Source organism: Lygodium microphyllum, chromosome 14 (genome assembly GCF_053477565.2).
Source record: "Lygodium microphyllum isolate KBCC chromosome 14, Lygodium_microphyllum_v1.1.10, whole genome shotgun sequence".
Lineage (NCBI taxonomy): Eukaryota > Viridiplantae > Streptophyta > Polypodiopsida > Schizaeales > Lygodiaceae > Lygodium > Lygodium microphyllum.
In genome coordinates, this window is record NC_141148.1 from 121,980,395 (window position 1) to 122,001,119 (window position 20,725).

Below are 20,725 nucleotides of genomic sequence, written 5' to 3' on the forward strand. Positions count from 1 at the left end.
AGAAGAATAAGAAACTTGACTAAGATGGTTTATTGATGGAATTCTTTTGAGAAGTACTAAGAAATTTTTAAGAAAGGCCTCATAATAATATATGGTTGTATATGAAGGAATGGAAAACGTTAGTGTTGGTATTAGTAAGTTTATTTCTAAGTTGGCAACAAGGCCACCTTGTAAAAGTTGGGGAAGGTTAATGTTGGGTTACTAACTTCATTCCTAAGTCCGCAACAAGGCTAATTTGTAATAATTTGGATCCAATCAATCTGTTGATCAATGTAGTCTATAAAATAATGGGAAAGGCACTAAGCTACTTGATCACCTCCATTCTACCATGGATTGTTCATCGTAATCAAATCGGAATTGCCCATGGGCATAGAATCCAAGTGACTGTTCCAATTCTAATCTTTTCAATTGATCATGCTTTGGCATCTAATCAGAGGTTTCTTCTTATCAATCTTAATCTCAATGAAGTGTTTGATGGAATATGCTAGGACTTAATCATGCTTATCCTTGGCAAGGAAGGATTCATGCATGGTTTTTGTAAGGTGACTAGTGCGCTTATATTCTCTAATGCCTCGACTTGTTTGTCCATCAAATTCTATGTTTGGGATGCTTTTCTCTTAAGATGCTCAATCTCATCAAGAGTTCCCCTTGTCTCCCCTATTTTTTCTTTAGTGTTTGATCCCCTACCCAAACACATGAACTTTTTGGTTCAAAAGAAGAATATAAGAGTGCTAGTGATGCTTGATGGCCCCATATTTAGCATGCCAATACCTATAGAAAACAATTCATATATATATATATATATAAAGAGAGAGTGAGTGACACTATGCAATCTATACGAGGAGTTTTATGAAGTCTCTACTTGTGGCTAAAAGTGAGGTGCTTACATTGCATTATGATGAAGACAACACACTATTAGCTAAGTTCCACTTAATGGGTGTTGGTCTAAGAAAAGTGATCAAATACTTGGGCTATCCAAATGGTATAGGTGTGATAGCCCAACAACAATTGGATTAGATGTAAGATGAGATCAATGTCAAACTTAGTTACTCAAGCGCCCTTCCTTTGTATTTGTTATGAAAGAAAATTATCTTAAAACATGTCTTTCAACGATGATGGCTTTTTTTGAAGCTTGATGGGTATAATGGGTCCCCACTTCATAAAGTTAAGGCCAAAGTCGAGATCCACAAATAAAATGTGATTGATCCCATCTCGTGGAGTATTGGACAAAGACAGACTCACATTAGTCAATTCAAGCCGTAAGAAAAATAGTTAGGAAATCATGAGTAGCAACCCCATTTTCTAAGCTTAATTTTCTAGAAAGTGACAACAAAGAAATTCCTTATGTGGGATAGTCCAATATGAAAATGGGTCTCAATCCCATCAATATATTCATTGTTTCTTCTTAAGGAAGACTCTATTTGCTATGTGCTTTGCGAATCAAAGAGTACTAGGGTAACTTGGCATTAAAAGTTTCAAAAATGGATTGTTTCAAAGGGTTTCATGATGCCATCACATGGAAATAGGTGCTTTCATGGGAAGAGAGAAGAACGACCCTAGGATTTCTTGCTTTCTAGAATGTAATAAGAGGGATGGTATTTATGTACCTCTAGGATGTTAGAAATAAGGTCTTTAAGAGTGCAACATGGGTTTTGGTTAGTCCAACAAACCATTTTGTCAAAGTTGTCAATTGAATTTCAAGGATTCTAGATCCTCTAGGGAAAGAAGATTGTATCAAGGCTCTTATTGCAAAGTGTACTAGCTATGCTTGTCAGTGATAAACTATGAAGTACTTAGTTCATTATAAATTTAATAGCATTTAAGAAAAGGTTCCTTTTATTTTTTTAAATGAAAACTATCTTCTACAAAAAGAATTCTATTATTTAGATAGTTTTCAAAAATAGGATAAACATTTACATTTTTAGAAACTTCATTCACCGTTATCTAATATATGCACAAAGGCTTTGCACGTGGTATAAGCATACATCGGTATGGTCATAATGATTTCTTTAATTTTTTTAATTTCTTTAGCCATTATCCTTGCTTGAGGTGTTCATGTACAATCTAGAAAGTATATTTTATGAAATTCTTTAAGGTTGTGCCAATTTCTCAATATAGAGTAAATAAAAAGGTGACACCATGGGGTCATTGTTTGGATGAATGAAGGTTGCACCATCCTTGAAGCTTATGCTAATTCCTTACTATAGAGTAAATAAAAAATTACATCATGGGGTCATTGTTTGAATGAATGGAGGTTACACCTAAAACACTCTTGCAACAATCAAATTTATTTGGTTTTATTGGATTTTTAGGAAGTCTTTGGGTGTGAAGTGTGACAATCAGGATGTGTCCTTCTTGCTCAAAGCTCATGATGTAGTAAAGAAAAGCTTCTAGAGACCCATTTCAAATATATTACTCTTTCAAGTAATTCAAAGAAAAATGTAAATTAGAGAACGTGATGCTCTCTAATTTGTGGGTATACTAATGTTTTGCAACTCATGAGCTTGGCAGTGGGGTCCCAGTAAGGAATTGTTTAAGAAGGGCAAGGGCACGCCCTGGTTGGAAAGAAGGAACCATGTGTCCAGCTGCTCTCACAATGGCATACGTTATTCCTTCATATACTTGACTCCAACCAGCTACCTGCATGTACAAAGCTATGCTTAGTAGGTGATTTTTCTGATGCATGTGTTAGCATAACTTATCATTAGATAGTGTTGCACTTAGGCCTTTGTAAGAGCATATTTTCCAACTATAGCTCTTGAAAGCTCACAATATTGCAATGCGAAAAAAGAAGTAGACCATTATCTATCCAAGAAATCTATGGCCTTGTAGTTTATGTCAATGTACTTATATTATTTCTAGTGAGAAACTAAATTATTTACCAGAATAAATGTCATGACAACATCTAGTATATGTGGATCAACTTTTTTGTATAGAGCCTTTGAGCTTTATGAAAGTGATGATGTTGCCATACAAAGTTTTCAAAGGGAAATTCTACTTACTAACTATGATGTGATATCTACTCAAATTTAGTATATTTTGCATAGTCTCAATAACTCATTTAGTTATAATAAAAAGGAGATCTATTTCATGAAAGACAAACTATATTTGTTTGTAGTAGGATAAACATATGTGATACTGGGCTCTTAATACCAAATGTTTGTACATATGAAAAATATACAAATTTTAAAAAACTACCTGTTTTTCATAATACCAAGGGAACCAATCTATCTTTGTAGGGAGATTCATGGACTCGATAGAATAGCGAGTTGATAAGACCGGTATGATGCCATCCCAATCACCACTAGACCAACAAACATATATAGAAGGGGTTTTTAGAGTAATGAAAGACAATTAAGAAATTGAAAAGCTTAGTATAACATAGAAAAGAATGTGTATGCTAGAAACCTAATTTTCTCACATTTGTAAATAAGCTTTAGAAAACTATTCTTCAAAGATGTATGAGGAGGAAACATATAATTCGTGTGTATATGATATCTTAGTATATTTAACACATATTGGTATCCTAGCTACTTAATTAAGAAATGATTTATTGGTCATATCTTATTATAAATACAGTATTCCATGTTCAAAATGGTGAAAATTTCTTAACTTTATTCTCATCACATTTTATAAGATGGAGTAGATTAGTAACATATTTCCATGCTCCCTTAAGATTAAAGTGTAAAAAGAACCATCTTTTCCAAGGCAACGCACTTTCATTGGGATGTTTGCAAACAAACTTTTTCACCTGAACATCCAAATGCGTATGTTTAACTTCATGAGCTCCTTTAAGGTGGGAAACATTGAGTCGGGACTATCATTCCATGATTTTATCACATCACTACACCATGCAAAAGACAAAAATGTTATATTATAAACAAAAGAAACATCATCTTGTATCTATCTTGACTCTATGACTAGGTGCTCAAGTAACACAAACTAGGAATATATTTAGGCTAGAATTTAAAGTGATATATTCTACTTTACAAATAGAAATCTCTCACCTTTTACTCAAGATTTTTTTTAAAAAAATAATATTTTTATGGTTACTAACATATAAGTTCATTTTTTTCTTACCCACATTTTTTGTCACCATAGGTTCAACCAACCCTCTAGTTTTGAAAGATACGTCCATATGGTTAGATATCATATCCCTCTTGGTTAATGTGACATGCCACACCATACATAGGTATTCATATGATTTTAGACTTGTACCTTGCTCTTTCTTTAATGTTATAATTTGAATTTTAATCAAATGTTTTAAACCTAGCATGCATTTGCTAGCATGGTTATACATGCCCTCTTACGTACAATTCCCTTCTATTCAAAACAAATGGATATTGGTCCTCTTTCAAAACAATGTAATGTGTAAGAATCCCGAGTGTATTCTAAACGACGAACTCCATCTTTAGTTCTTAAAAACAAAAATGAGCCAATAGTAGGAATGCTGCAAAAATATTTCACAACTTGATGTGGATTTATTATTCTACAAATGTTTATTTGGCCATACTAAAGATGGATGTGTCATGTAAAAGGCACATGCAAAAGTGAATACATAAAATAACAAGGAAAAATACAATGAATGAAAAATGAAGCATCTACAATGTGCTTAACATGAGATATCATCATAAGGAAAGTCATCTTAGAAATACACTAGACTACTCACATTGAGCAAGCATCAATATATCTACAAGTAAGCCCACTTCATTATATTTATTCTAGCTAATCTTAGGTTCTTTAGCCTAAAATAGGCATATCTCTTTATAATCACATGTCACAACAGAAGAGATTCCTATATTTCATGAACCAACCATTGATAGATCCCCTCATGGGCTTCATCAGTCACTTGTGTACCTACCTCATTATATTAAGTGTGCTAGATCGAGGGTCCTTTGTCTACCCTATCTTGGATCTCTCTCTCTCTCTCTCTCTCTCTCTCTCTCTCTCTCTCTCTCTCTTTATGCACACACACACACATAGAGGCATAGATATAAATATATAAATGTTAAATAGAATGACTCATGCTTCATGATAATTGTACATGTACACACTCTTATGCATACACTTTTCTATAGAGCTCCTTTATGTGAAGGAAGCTCACTAGAGTGCCACATGAAGTAATGGATAAGGCTCCATCTATTATTCTTTGTCCTATGTCTATACACATGCATAGTGTAGGCAAAAACACACACACACACACACACACACATGTATGCATGCACAACCTTATACAAGAGTTAAGATTGCATAAGTTTTTCATTTTCAACATAAAAAGTTTCTATAGCCCAAGTGTTATCATCTTTATACCTGCATGCACTCCATGAAGTTTCCTTAGCATGTAAGGCATGTTGAACATCCTCTCGGTTCAAATAAGCATCAACATAATAATCAATGCACGGGTCATATCCAGCTACACCAATTGTACTTGGGATGTTTCGACTAAACTGTAGTCAGGAAATAATGTTAAAAAAGGATGTTAGATAGAGAAAGAGAGAGAGGGGGAGGGAGAAAGTGATGAGTTTTTACATGCTCCATTACTATTCATTAATGCCTTCCAATATTTAGTGTTTTACATATAATACTCTTTATTAATCTCATGAAAGTCTACTTGTCATTTGAATAAACAAAGCTAATTTATGAACATCAAGAAAACTTAGAAAATAATTAAATTATTTAACGTATCCAAACTTGATAAGTTTATATTTTATGAGATGCCAAATGTGCACACTTTTTTTGTTCTATCTATGCATCGACTTGAACAATAGATCCAACATGTCTTCTATCCAATTATACTTAAGTATTTTTTTATAAACTCAAGTAGTTATGACCTAATATGATGTGCATGCATAAGATTCACCCTCAAGTATGAAGTTTGATATAAACTATATCCAAGAAATATCAATAGCCCTTCTAATATCACTTGTATTAAACATCGTGCATTCATATCCTATTAGTTACCAATCATGCTATGCTACTATTTGCCTAAAATATCAAGCATTAATTCCTTAAATTGATCTAAATAACTATATTCTTGGATTCATGGATCCTAACTACATTGGTTTCTTTATATCCAAAATGTCATATATGTCATACAAAGTAATTTCTTACCAATGAAGAAGACATTGGCTTCTTTTTGAGTTTTGGTTTCGATGAAGATAGAGTGTCATTCAAGCAGACATCGACATAAATACCATATATATCAACTACAAAATATTGCTCAAAAATATCATCAAGAAGCTCAATGCATGCATTGCTTGCTCGACTTCCTTGAGAGTAATCATTGCAATATTTTGTAATGTTTTGATAAAATGTATCAGAGAGTATTGCATGACTCCAAGCATAATCCACACGGCCCTTTATATCTAAGCTATCATCTATCAAAGCATTACCCATCTGCAAAAATGACATCATTCCATTATGTAATGACAACATCTTGAGAAGTTCTTCTATAGGACAATAAAAATTTATTGTCTTTACCCCCCCTAATTTTTGATCTTTTAGAAACACATTAATGGCAAAAAAAATATCACATATTTTAAACATTTACAAACACATGTAGCCCAAGTCAAGAACAAGGTGAAGAGATGAGGGAATGTAAGGATGAGGAGTTTGGTATTCCAATTTTTTGTACACCTAGTATAAGAAAAACCAATGCTGATATAAAGGAATCACAAAGGAAAATAGTTTTCTTTTAGATGGACTAGGTGCATGTGAACACACATTAATTTATATGTCCTTTCTTGAAAATTGTAGAGTATCAAATGATAGAATTGGCCACTACATTGACATTAGAAATTGCTATGTTGCTTTTGCGTAATGGATGCACCATAAACTCAAAACTCAAAATACCCTTGAAATTTTGTACTTGATCCATTGCAACATTCCTTTGGAGTATGACACTCCTAAGTTGTTACAGTAAACAATCCTCATCATATGGGATGAGATTCCTAAGTTATTGTGGTAAATAGGCCTCATCATATGGGATGAGACTCGTACGATGTAGATGAGGATATGTATATACACTTTTGAGTCCCATGATAGGTCATTGAGATGAAATGTGACTAATAATTTGGTTTAGTTGTAGATGCATATTATGGTTTATAAAAAGTTATATCCTATACTTAGAATTGAAAATAACATGGGGCCTCTTCTATCATGTACAACATGCAAAATCTTATTAAACATGGTAAGGAGATCCTAATGGCAATGTATATAAACTTCTTCATTCATGGCTCTAAGTGATCGCATGCTTTCTCTTTATACTTCCTTCTTATTATGGATTTAATTAGGCTAATATCTTTATTTATTCTTAAATGTTTATGTGCTCTCCATATTAGGTATTTGTTCTAAAAAATCTTGCATCCTTACTCTTTAAGGAGGCTTCACCCCATCAACTTTTTTGTTTCCTTACTAGCATAACATCTTTTTGTATAGTAACTTGTCACACTCACACACACACACAACATGGCATGGTTCCTTGGTTGGGTGTAATTAGGCATGAACATTTAGGAGAAAACATAGGCAAACACTCATACCTGGCACATGATCTAAAATCACATTAACTTCATTCCACTCAATAATTGCTTAGAACAAATCATGAACTGGAAATTGTGATCAATACTCAAAAAGAAAAGTTCTAGAGAGTAACTAAAACACCATGTAGATCCAAAGTGACACATCAATGAACTAGACATGTCTTATGGAATTTGGAATTTGTGGTTTGGGCCCAAACACATGGCACACAGAGAGGATCTAAATCCACAATGTCAATTCTCTTTGTTAATGCCATCTAAATCATCTTTTGAAGAAGTGACAAGGGCCAACACTACTAAAACTAGAGCTAGTAAAAGAATTTTAGGAATTGAAATCTAAGCTTGCACCAAACTTGGAGCGATCAAAAGTACACTTCAATTATTTTGAAGGAGGCCATGGATACATCCATTTTGGAGCATTGGGCAGTTAAGAAGGAAGGGTCAAGAACCGATTGTAATGAAGATGATGGTGCTCCACAAAAGTCTCCATCTAGAAGATTATAAAGAATGAAATCTATTACTAGAGTCTCAAATGACAAAGTAGACACATGCTTTCCGAAATGCTTGGGTAACATCTATTCTATTGAATCAAGGCTAGTTAAGTCATCTCATCATATCAACCTACAACTAAAGCTAACTTTCCCTTTATTCTAGTTGTTAGTGCTATAGATTGAAATGGGTAGCAACTACACTTGACTCCTCATCATAGCCAATTTCTCTTAATTGTTTTTCACAATGTGATTAAAGTCTAAATTAAAAGTGGTCTACACTCTATTAGTATGCAGATGATTGGTTTTCTTCTATTCTTAGCTTCATGCATAGTGGATCTCCATCCTCCTTGTTGCACTAGAGATGGATAGTGGATCATGCATTTTATTGGTTTTCTTCTATTCCAAGCTTCATGCATATTGGATCTTCATCCATGATGCACTAGAGATGGAAATGTAGGTGTTGATTTTTGAGTCACTAGCATTCAATCCACCCTCAAGTTGCACTAGAGTGGCATAGTGGATCATGCATATAATTAGTTCTCTTCTATTCCAAGCTTCATACATATTGGATCTTCATCCATGATGTCCTAGAGATGGAAATGTAGGTGTTGGTTTTTGAGTCACTATCACTCAATCCACCTTCAATTTCTTCTTAAGGAAGAACTTAACCTATGCATCTTCATCCTTGTGGTAATCATGCCAAGCTCGTCTAGCACACCTAAAGGTGCTCCTTGAGTTTTGCATTCTATTGTTCTAAGGGCTACACATGCTCCTCGAAGAACCCAATGGCTAGATTGTTGGCTGAAGAGCCCCCCACCTCCTTTGGTAGGCCTTTCATATATAGCTTTGTTCATCTATATTCCTCATCACAAGTAATAGGAGCTTTCCCCTCTCCAAGTCTTTTCACCTTTGCCTTATCTTGCACATGAATGTACGAGTTTTTAATAGGTGGGATGGGAGTTGGGGCATTGAAAATATGGATACCCAAAAGGAAATGAGAAGTTTGGGTAGTGGGCAATCTTATAGATGCATTTTTAACCAAAACAATAGTTTTCTTGCCAACCCAAGTAGGCACCACTAGAGTAATGTGATCTATAACTTACTAATGTTTCGATTGAGCATTCATGTGGGGGTCACAAATAGGAGCAACTCAACCAAAATCATCTAGGGCATATCTGAACTATGAAAGCCATTGAAATTGCAAAAAGGCTATGTTAGATAGTGAAGTACTTTGATCCAAGAGGAGGAACAAGACAAGATCACTCTTCATATCCTAACAAAACTTTAACTTAGAGGCACATGGGCCACACAATTTGTCAAAATTGCAACATGCAACATAAGTAAGAGCTAATGGATGGCCCTTTGGTTGCTTGTGCATCCATATATGCTTGTGAAGCTTTGACCATCATGGTTTCCACATGTAATCAAGCACGAACATCAAGACAAAGACACATACCTGACACTAGGTCCAAAATGGCATTAGCTTCATTACATTTGCTTAATTATTATTCAAATCAAATAGCAAACATCGAAATTGTGATCAAAACTTAGAAAGAACACTGCTATGTAAGAGCTATGTAGAGAATATGTAGAGTTCCATTATCATTGCTTTGATGATGAATACTAATTGAAATTACATGCAAGTCAAAATTGACACATTAATTGACTTGGACATGGCTTATGCCATTTGGCATTTGTCTAGCTTGTTTGGTACCCAAACATTGGTTGCAACACTAGGAAGCTATAAAGCTTACACATGGCTCCCATTAAAAGGAAAGAATATATATTGTTGGTTTCCAAAATAATATAGGGAGGAAGTGTTTGATAGTTGGTATGTGAGCTAATACTTTATCTCTACATGTTAGCACCATGGTACAATTCTATTAAGAAACTTACTCCAAATGATAATAAATCTTAAGCTATAACCCAAGATAATCAAGATGTACACAATACAAACTACAAATCAAGATTTTAAAATAAGATAAAATAAATTCTCACATTTAACTAACTACAACCAAAACATGAATATGATTCTTTAATTAAGGCATGTATCGTTTGAGAAACTTACTAATATTCCCTTTAAGGATATCTCAATGTTGTTCATATCAATAATAACTTTGGCAAGTTGTGGAATGTAATGTCCTATAAAAAGGATATCATGTCAAAAGTCTAAATTTTTAGGATGCAATGTAAATGAAACTCAAGTTGTAATGAATAGTTGCTTACTGTTTTGTGTAGTGAATGATTGTTTTGAGGAAGTGCAATCATGTGTTGATAGTATACAAAAAAACTTATGTGTGCATGTGTGTGTGTGAGAGATCGTGTGAAGTGTTGACCTGCATAGCCTTCCCCAGCAATATAAAAATCTCGTGACTTATATTCTGGGAATCTCTCAAACCAACCGACCAAAAAGTTGTATGCATCCTCAGCTAATGTTTCAATAATGTCAACAGACAAAGTAGAGAAGAAAAGGTTAGTAGCCATCTAAATTGTAATTAGTCAATGTATACATATTGGACATCAATGCAAACTTCCATATTTGATGTTGTAGGATCATCACAACATCACTACACACCCGTTAGAGCATCTCCAAATTGTTGGTAGTCAGATGAGGTGTTGGAGTAAGAGAATCCCACACCCACAGGGGACTCAAGGAATAATAAGTTGACCTCTACATCAATATTAAAAACACAAAATGTAAAAACATGCTAGTTTATCCTTTAGGATGACACAAGAAAAAGATGAGCTTGCCGTTACAAAAGATTCAAGTTGAACCATACATTTTGGATGAAATAGCTTTATTGGATAAAATTTCCTTACCATATGATGAAGACTTGCATGGTGTTGTAAATTATAGGATCTTGAAATTTTATAGGTGTTGTAAATTATAGGATCTTGAAATTTTATAAGAGTACAAATCTTAACTTTGAAAATGTTGTTTTCTTTTGTTTTTTCAAGGTTTCACTTTTAGAAGAATGAAACCATGATTAGGGTAAAAGAAACTACCAAATTGAAGATAAAAAAAATCACAATAGGTGCATACTCATCCATCATTAAAACACGGGGGATTCACTAGTAGTAATAAGGAGATGTCACCTGCATGGAAGAAATATATGAAAATACCTCTTATCTACCCCCTATTTATGGGACCTTACCTTATAAAATGTACTTTCTTTCCCTTAAATAACCCCCTTCCCTTACACTCACGTGGTACCATATGGTAAACCCTAGTGGACCCCCCGAGCATTAAATAGGGTTGTGTTTATACAAGTTTGACAAAAAAGGAAAAGCAATGAATTCTTCGGGGCTTATTGATTCAATGGACTGTACTTTTCAGATTTGCTTTCCAATGAAGACTACTAAACATTTCCATTGAGCCCATGCATAGTATGAATGTCAAACATACTATGCAGAGGCATAGAAACTATACATATACTACCTTCTAAACATTTCAAAGAACATATTAACTCATACACTTTCATTTTTCACAATTTTATTTTGAAAAGGTTGTTCCTTGTTTTTTCAAAGTTATAAGAGCACTTATTTTCAAGGGAATCTCTTTGATTGGAAGCACATGTTGATGATTACCAAAAGAATATGAATGGACATGTGACCATTGGGTACCTTTGTTCCAAGCATATTCATTGATTGTGACACTAGCTCCATCGGAGTTCACTCGCAAAGGCCCAATTTCCTCGGATTGGCCAAATCCAATAGAAGAACAGCCAGGGCCTATTTAAACAAAAGCATTAGTACACATTTCAAATTCAAAAAACTTGATGCTTAATTGTGGTAAGCTACATGATCAAATAGGTGAAAGCATTTATGTTAGGATAGACTACATATAAATTTAGATTCACTCAAAGTTGTGCAATGATTGATGTGGAGGTGAATTATAGCTTTTGTGGTGAAGATGGTTGATCAAAGACGTGTCAAAAGAATTTTGTGGTGAACAATACGATTGCAAAAGGAGAGTTGTTGGGGCAAGCAAGCTTTGGAAGTGCATCCCATCGAACCATTGGGCATACTTGTTCTTGTTGCCATTGTATCAAGGACTATGTTACCAAGGGTGCACATGTACTAGAGTCGTGGGATATTGGATCTCACATATATGTTGTGCATGTGCACACACAAGAGGATAATTGAGAGATATCTACTTGGAAGATGTTGAGTGGCCAAGGGGGTATTGAATCCGACATATATGTGCACATACCAGACGATAATCGAGAGATATCCCCTTGGAAGATCTTGAGCAATGAATGTACGAGGATGGGGTCGATTGACGTGTGAGCGAATGATTCGATGATGGAGAAACAACTGGAAGGTGATCAAACCAATCCATTTCATGGCGGCCCCACGAGGAGTTACCAAAATTAGGATGATCAAGGAATCGCCAACTAGTTTGAAGAGCGATGATCGCGATGTTATTAAGTAGTGCGTCCATATTAATGCATAGCGATGATCTTAATGCTGATCGCGATGTTATTAAGTAGTGCGTCCATGTTAATATAGAAACTCAATTACATACGAAAAGATTACCTCCGTTGAGCCAGAGGACCAAAGGCTTGGAGGCAGGGCTGGAGGCGGCCTCAAAGAACCAGTAAAAGAGGGCACGCCCATGGGATTCGTTCACTGTGACGTAGCCGGCATACTGAGCAAACCCAAGGTTACTCTGGGGCTGCCCCGGCAGACCCACCACAAGGTCGTCTTCCTTGCTGGTGCCGCTGCTCATTAATTCACCACCATTTATATCATTGCTCTTACTACTCGTCATCAGCTTCCTATAACTGCTCATCGTCGTCACCTCCTGCTCAGTATCTGCACCAGTAGCAGTACTGGCGCTTGTATGTCCTTCATCGTATAATATCGCATATTCATCTTCGCTGTCGAAGCTGCCCGCTTCCCTTGATGATGGGGGGCATGATCCAGTACTGCCTCAACCTTCCAAATCTGCGGAGATTTGAGTATTAAGTTAACCGCAATCAGAGTTGCAGCAATTAGGCTCATTAATGAGCTGCAGCTGATCCTCTCCATTGTCGACCAGCTGCTGATCAGTACTGGGAATTATTAAGCTTGCGATTCATGAGGACTGCCGCTGCGATGATTTATAGCTCTTTGGGCGGCGCCCTGGATCCTCCATCCCTCCGGCTTCTGTCTTTCTCTCTGTCCCTGTCCCTCTCGCATCCGAAAATTTTAATGCGAGATGTGAGAGACACCCATTAAAAACAATAATCTTTCAATTTCCTCGTTTTGATATGCTTTAAAAAACCTTCGTCCTCACCTTGCAATTACACGTTTGTCAATTTGTTCATGTCGGTTTTTCACTCTCTTCATAGGATTATCCACCAAGTTCCCAAGTCTGAAAGATAGGCCTCACAACCCTTCAATCTTACCTCTCTCGAGTGAAGGGCCGGCCACACTTGATTTATTTAGGAGAAAACACTCTTCCACCAAATGTCTCAACAACGTTTGGCCTCATCTTACTTCCATTTAGTGCCTTGTTGAGAGTGTGACTATGAGTGTGAAAGTCTAAGTGAGAAACTTTGAGAGTGAAGCTTCTATCTTTTCTTGCCATTTTTCTCTTCTTAATTCCCTTCTTTTTTCATAGCTTGAAGGTGAGAAGCAAAGCATGAGGTTAAGTTTGGTACATTTTCTTCTACTCTATGTTTCCTCTTCATGATGAGCACTTACGGATGCGATTGGTTTGCAATAAAGAAGTAGGAATGGATCAAAGAGCACCACTTGGATCATGCAGCCACTTGCGAGCATCAAGTGGCAGGGACTACAATGCAATAGACAAGCAAGTGAGATTGATATACCTTGAATTTAGTCATGCATTTGTTTTCTAGGTAGATTGACAGGCATTTGGTTCGGTGGATTCTCGGGTAAGTTACTCATGAATATATGTGTGCATCACATGGGTTCAAAATAAGATATTTTTAAAATACCATTTTTATACATTTTTTACATACAGAAGGGTATAATACAAAGGGGTTATTTACAAAGTGAATAGAAAAGAGTAATACTTTATTCAAGAAAAAAATCACAAATAAGGATATTTATAAATAGGCCTTGAACGCATGTGATGTAGAGGATATACATATAGTAATTTCCTTGAGGGTGGATTAAGAAGTAATGTAAGTAGCTACGTGAGAGATAGAATAGCCAATGTGGTCGAAGGTTTTGGAAAAACAATAGTTGCATCCAAGTCCCAACATTGAGTGAAAAGGCTAACATTTTCATTTCATTTCTAGGACTAAGATTGATCCTTGTGATTCTTACACTCTCCATTAGGGCCAAAAATGCTTCAAAAAATGTACTTTTGTTAATCACCGGATTAAGGAAAGGGCCAAAGAGAGTTTGCTACGTGTGCAAGAATATGGTATTCTTGTCTCCTTTTTGGAGATAGTAGAGTCGACTCCATGGTTCTCTTCTCTCTTTTAGCCAAAATCTCCAAACTCTGACATGTTTAGATGGTCTCGAAGTCCTTATTTAATTATAAAATTTGATAAAACCAGTTATGATAACGATGTTGTGAAGTTAATACTAACTTTTTTGAAAGTCGGGAGCTTTTGGCGCCCCGACTATATTTTCATTAGTCTTTTCACTATTTCTTCTTTATTCATTCGTCTTTCTCGATGAACTTCTTTCTTTGCTCAGTTGCTTTTCTCAGTGAGCGCTTTTCTCTACGATTTCAATCCAAGTATGGCATCCAAAAGGCGCCCGTCTCATTTAGTAAACTCCTGCACTGTCTATGGCCAAGGAGTAGACGGAAAATGGGAGCCCAAGACCTTTTGCATAAATGATTGGGTGACCATGTTGCCCTCTTGCAAAGGCTCTCACAAGGTCAAAAGAAGAAAAAGAGAGGATATAAAACATCACTAGAAAGGGCGTATCATTGCTTTCAAAATTATGCATGAAGGGTGGTTAGTTAAAGTGCAACATGTTTACATGGCCAAGGATATGCACTTATCTCCTAATGAATGTGTTTGCCAGTAAACACATTGTAAGTCTTAAGTTGATAACATATTTGATTTTTTTAAAAAATTAAGCAAGTATTAATATTGAATTCTTCATTGTAGATATATTTCCATCAACAAGTATTGAATGGCAACGTGTGGAGAGTTTGAGTGGAACTTTGAATGTGATTCATAAGGCGTTTGCAAACATTATATATGCTGATGAGACCATCGGTTCTTTCAGTAAGAGAAGAATTTTTATATATTATGCACAATATGTGGTTCCATCTAAAGAGGGTACATATGGATATATTGAGGATTTGCCATTGCCAAGTCTCTCCTCTCTTATTTGGGAGGTTCCTAATAAGGCAACCATGCATAGTTTTAAATTCAAAATATATCAAGATATTCAAAAGTCCATGACACCTGGAAGGATCTCAAGAAGAATATGCATGTCATGGTTTATCCCCTCACATATCTTTGTGGGTTGCTTCAAAATAGCAAACTTACAGAGAACAAAAGTATATTGGCTAAGTAGAAATTTTGCAAGCGTAGAACTAGATAACATTTTAGGGAAGCTTTGGAAATCTAGAGATGTTGACCATAAGGGCGACACCATGAGGTGTACTGTATGCCCCCAGTCCTTGTCTCTGTGTTATAATATAGCATGACAAACTCTTGCTTTGGGTTTTGATTATAGGAGATACAAACTTAAACTAGGCATGTGGATTCCCTTGGATTCAGATACAGATTGCATGCCCTTCAATCTTAAGGTGCAAGTTATAGAAAAGGAGGTAAATATCACTTCCAATTGGAATCTTAAAGATGTAAGGGATACCTTGGAGATGCTAGACTGTACATCCCTAGAATATAAGTTCAAAGTAAACGGTAAAGTAGTAGGGAAAATAGCTGAACGTTTTTTCTCTTGTATGAGTTTCTTGCCTCCTTCAATTGTAAGCTTCAAGCCATAAAATTGAAAACATTACATTGGACAAAAAGCTTTTCATTGAATGAAGAGTTACAAAATTAAAGTGTAGATATACAAAGATCTTGCCATTTGTATCTATTTGTCTTCTTTCATCATTGTAACTTCTTCGTCACTTTTTGAAAAGATAGATCTTGCAGTTGCAGTGGCCTTTTTTTTTTTTGGTTGAAGAATTTAACTTGGATAGGGGCCCTCTTCTCTTGAGGGGGTAGATGAGAAGATGGATGAGAAAGTGTTGGCATTTCTGTCTTTGTGGAGCTTGCCTTACTTGTCTTTCCAAATGACTTGCCTTTTGCCTTACTCTTAGTTAAGGATTTATGTGGAGGAGAGTCGAGGTCGACTGGCATGATTACCCTATCCAAAATTAACTCAATACATCTCTCTCTTATCCACCATGTGTATGAATTGAGGTAATCTTTGCATTGCAAGGAAAATTGTAATAAGTTGTAAGGTGAGTGATAGTTTGTACTTGTAGGGAGTAAAAATAAAGAAATTGAATGATTATAAAATTTGATAATAATGTTGTTGCTCAAAATAGAATATGAAAGATACTTATATTAACCCCATCTATCTTGAGAATCTTTGAATCTATTGTCCTACAAACATTTGAAATTACTCTCCATCCACAAGAATATGCATCATTTTGTAAGGGCACTTCTTGTAAGAGAAAACTATGTGGTTTTTGAGGATCAGCAATATCCTCATATGTAGTGTCCAAAAAGGTTACCACCAACCTCCCAACACTGTCAATGGAAACATGTTATAAAAAAAAGACAATAAATAAAATAAACAATAAACCAAAAAGTGAGGATTTGTATTCAACGCACATTTTTTCTTGACCATGGATACCCCTAAGAGAGTTCATAAGGATAATTTCTCGAGTAAAAATATCAATATATATTAAGCTGTAATGTCCTCTGCAAAGTAAAATGTTAGTAAGAAATGCATACTATAAAGAAGTATACATTAAACCCTTTGCAAAATTGCATACCTTTCAACGTAAGGAAAAAAAATATGATAGTTTTTAATTGGATTGAACGATCTGAAAAATAATTCTATGTTTGAACGAGATTTTGAAAACAATTCCATTGATAACAGTGGATCAATGATAAATATAGTTTTAGAAATTTATTGGCTAAGAGAAGAAATCAACGCTCTAAAACCAAAAGCAAAACCAAATGAATGTCAATTGCAATGAACAAAACAACACTATCATTCAATTAAAAAAAATTGAGCCAAAAATCCTTACCTTATGCAACAAAAGACTACTGAATCTAACAACTGAATATCTTTCTTAACAAACATTCCTTTGTCCTCAGGGGAAATACTAAGATAGTCTTCTGAAGAAGTGCAAGAGACATTCACAACCATTTGCCCGTATACCTCATCCATTCTCTTCAGATTGACAAGACCAAGGACATCGATTTTACTCTTGCAAACTTCATCCTCTGACTCTATAGTCTCTTGTGATCGTTCTTGATGGACGACTTCTTTAGGTTCTTGATAGGCAGACACTCGTTTGGAGGTGGTCTTTGCAGGGTGTAAATGTGTCACGTCCTCAATCACTGGCTGTTTCGCTCTCCTAGGCAATTTTGGAGGAATGTTAAGGATCTCAAATGCTTTTTTATCGGTATAGTGGGCAAGGGCCTCAATACCTTGTCGAACCTATACCTGATTTTGCTAACCATACTAAAGTCTTTGTTCATCGAAGTCATTCTATGAGCATGGGCAGTAACAATGTAAGCATCATTCATAAAATCAATTATGAAGTCTTCAACAGCCTCCTAAAGGCAAAGAATGGCTGCAAGCTGCCATTTTTTTTTCATGCCAACTTTAGTGGACACCCTTGATAATCTAAAAGAAATATCTTTGACAACCCTAATAAATATTGTCTTTGGAATCACATGCTATGTAGCTCTTTGTGCCTTCCTTATCTCACTAAAACATTTTTGAACATTAAAAAATCTAGACTTTCTCTTTCTCTTCCACTTGGAAGGGTCTTCTTCTCCATGGGCATAAGAGGGTCTGTCTATTGAATAGGGGCTCTAAGGGAGGTTGGAAAATTAGCAGTTGTTGTAGGATAGGACTGTACATGATGAAGCTTACTCTGGGCAGGAGAATACATTGTCTCTACACTAGATTGTTTAGATTCCATGGTAGGAGACTGAGGGAAACTAGGGGTAGGTGGGATCTGAGGGCAACCAGGGGTAGGTGGGATCTCAGGATGGAAAGATTGAGAAGCTGAAAGCCTTGTCTCCTCCTCACTCTCTTTGCTGTCTATATACACCTTCCTTGTAGTCTGCTTTGTCGTAGCCATGAAGCTGCAGAAAAATGAGACTCGTTACGACATTTAAAAACTATGAGTAAAAAATGAGACTAGTTAGAATATTAAAAACCATAAGTAACCCAAACAGAAATAACAAATACGGCGCGATAGGAGAAAAAGCACGGGTTTGAAGTGAAGCTCCTCGCGCCTTATTTATGGATGACTGATATGGCGCAATAGGGAAAAACTGTGGGTCACAAATGTAACTTCTCGCGTCATATTTGCGATAGGCTAAAGCACGGCTTAACTGATACGATGCTAATGCAGTGAAACGAAGTTTTAAAAAGCAACCTCTCGTGCCGTATTTGTGGTGAATGATATGACCCGAAAACAGTGAAAACAGTGAAGCGCGGATTTGTAGTGTTCGATACGGTGCGAAAACAATGAAGCACATGTTTAGAAAGCACTTGCTCGTGCCGTATTTGCAGTGACTGGTATGGGACGACTATGTTTAAGCACATGTTTAAAAAATAACTCTTCATGCCGTAATTGCGGTGACTAATATAGGGCAAAGTTGATCTCGACATGACTGTGTATTCACGCTCTGAATTTGAATAGTGAGCCACGTAAGCTACAATCGATCTTTTATAACTACGGGGTCTGTGACGTGTGGTAGTGTTTAATTGGCTAGGTTTTGCGCGGGCCATCCATGTGGCTGTCTACATGGCATCGCACATGGAAAATATTTTTCGCTCTATATAAATATTGTGGTCAGGCATTTATGACTTTTTTTGCAAATTTACAAGCTTGTTTAGAGTTGAGGTCCACTTTCAGTGTTTTGTTATGTGAATTTGCATGATTTTTTTTACCCCTTGACACGAAGCGAGGAGATATTGTTCTTGAGGTCACTTGGCCAAATTCACGTCATATCGTCGATTAGCAAATATGAAGTGAGAAGGCATCGCTCGTGAAGTGGTTGCACACTTTCGCACGATATCGTACTTTTACTCATGTCTGAACCTAAGGATGTTGTAGGCTCCCAAGAGCAGGTAACCCCTTCTAAAAAAACAAGAAGATTGTCATCAGGGTCAATAAGAGCTTCTGGTTGTGCTGCCTTCTCCCCTGAAATTCCCACAGCTTCCTCCCCTTGTTCAGCAGCAAGTGTGGGAATGCCTAAGAAGTCTCCAATCAAAGGCAAGTCACCATTGAGGGTTTCTGGATTTTCTCAGATCACAGAGGTTTCTCCATCTGAAAGGCTCCTAGAATTTCTTCTTCAGAATGGCATGGAGTTATCTTATTACAAAACTACAAAGGATATTTTCAACCCTAATGACTGGGATATTGACCATGTATTGAACTCATGTAAAAAGTTTTTCTTAGAGGAGTTTGCTGAGTTTGAAAGTCTTGCATTTCCAGTGGTTGAAAAGGATGCAAAGGAATATGTTTACATACCTATTGGGAGCTCACCTTCAGAGAAGGCTTCATTTTCAAGAAAGTGTACATCTCATTCTCTTGACCAGTTTTGTACCTCAGATTTGTTTTGTTCTGCTCATTCTAGGAAATGCAGGCTTATGTCCAAAACAGCTGCATTCATTACGTTTTCTCTTGTTAAATATCCTGTGAAATTTGATGAAAAACAATTAGAATGACAAAATGTTCCAGCTTTTGCCTTTTGGACGAGGTAGCAAATGACAAGGATGCAGAGGAATGTTTGGACCTTGAGCAAGAAGCAAATATTATTGGCAAACTAGATGTTGCCCAATTCAAAGCTGAGACCATTATTGAAGAAAGCCATGCAAATTCAGATCTTGTTTGTGACTCTTCTTTTTATACTGTTGCTTCACTTCCAACTTTCCCTATCAAGGACAAAGAATACATACTACTAGCAGACATTCAAAGGCTCTTCAATCTTAGGGAGGATTATTGTTTAGCCATCATTGCAGAGGCTTCTGATGCTGCAAATGGCATTGTTGACGTTGAAAATGAATCAAAAGAAGAGTTACTTAAACTTGACACTGAAATTACGGATGACAAGTTTATTGAAGCAGGGGATACCCTTTCTCTTTGTTTTCGTAAGGCAAAGAATGCTAAGGAAGAGTGTGGGATTACTGAAGAGGAATTCCATGGACTTCAAGACCGACTTGGAATTTTCCATTTTGGAAGATAAGAGTTGCAATATGTTAAAGAATTGGAAGATACCAATGAGGCACAATCATCAATTAACATATGGAATCCAACTAAGCTAGAAAATGATGAAAATCAATTGGTACTATTATCTCAAATTTTGTAAGATGTATATACATTAATATGTTTGATTTCAACATTCATTTGACATTAAATATCTTTTTTTACAGTTGGAGATTGAAGATTTTAATAACTTCTTGGGACGGGGTAAAGGGACAAGAGTTGGTGTTAGATCACATAAAGATGTTGCACTTGGCCATTACTTAGCAAGGATTGATCCGCATGTTTTCTTGGTATTTCATAAC

At 35.9% G+C, this 20,725-nt stretch overlaps 1 protein-coding gene across 1 annotated transcript; it reads right to left on the reverse strand.

Annotated features, from left to right (window-relative positions):
* Positions 1-2,496: 2,496 nt before the first annotated feature.
* Positions 2,497-12,851, reverse strand: LOC148026058 (serine carboxypeptidase-like 31). The gene is made up of 10 exons (XM_087692186.1): positions 12,566-12,851; positions 11,651-11,758; positions 10,602-10,697; positions 10,363-10,455; positions 10,095-10,168; positions 6,112-6,396; positions 5,311-5,447; positions 3,752-3,844; positions 3,199-3,304; positions 2,497-2,640 (listed from the first exon to the last, which is right to left on the reverse strand). Exons 1-10 carry the CDS (start codon positions 12,819-12,821, stop codon positions 2,497-2,499), a joined length of 1,392 nt encoding a protein of 463 aa, XP_087548312.1. The 5' UTR covers positions 12,822-12,851.
* Positions 12,852-20,725: the final 7,874 nt, after the last annotated feature.

What these genes read in the sequence shown, in the direction of transcription:
- LOC148026058 (XM_087692186.1), bottom strand. Translation starts at nt 12,821, where the DNA reads ATGAGCAGTTATAGGAAGCTGATGACGAGTAGTAAGAGCAATGATATA. An exon ending in ACTTCATGGAGTGCATGCAG is followed by an intron (nt 3,845 to 5,310) that starts GTATAAAGATGA and finishes TGCATGGTGTAG; the next exon opens with TGATGTGATAAAATCATGGA. An exon ending in CTTGGTATTATGAAAAACAG is followed by an intron (nt 2,641 to 3,198) that starts GTAGTTTTTTAA and finishes TTGTACATGCAG; the next exon opens with GTAGCTGGTTGGAGTCAAGT.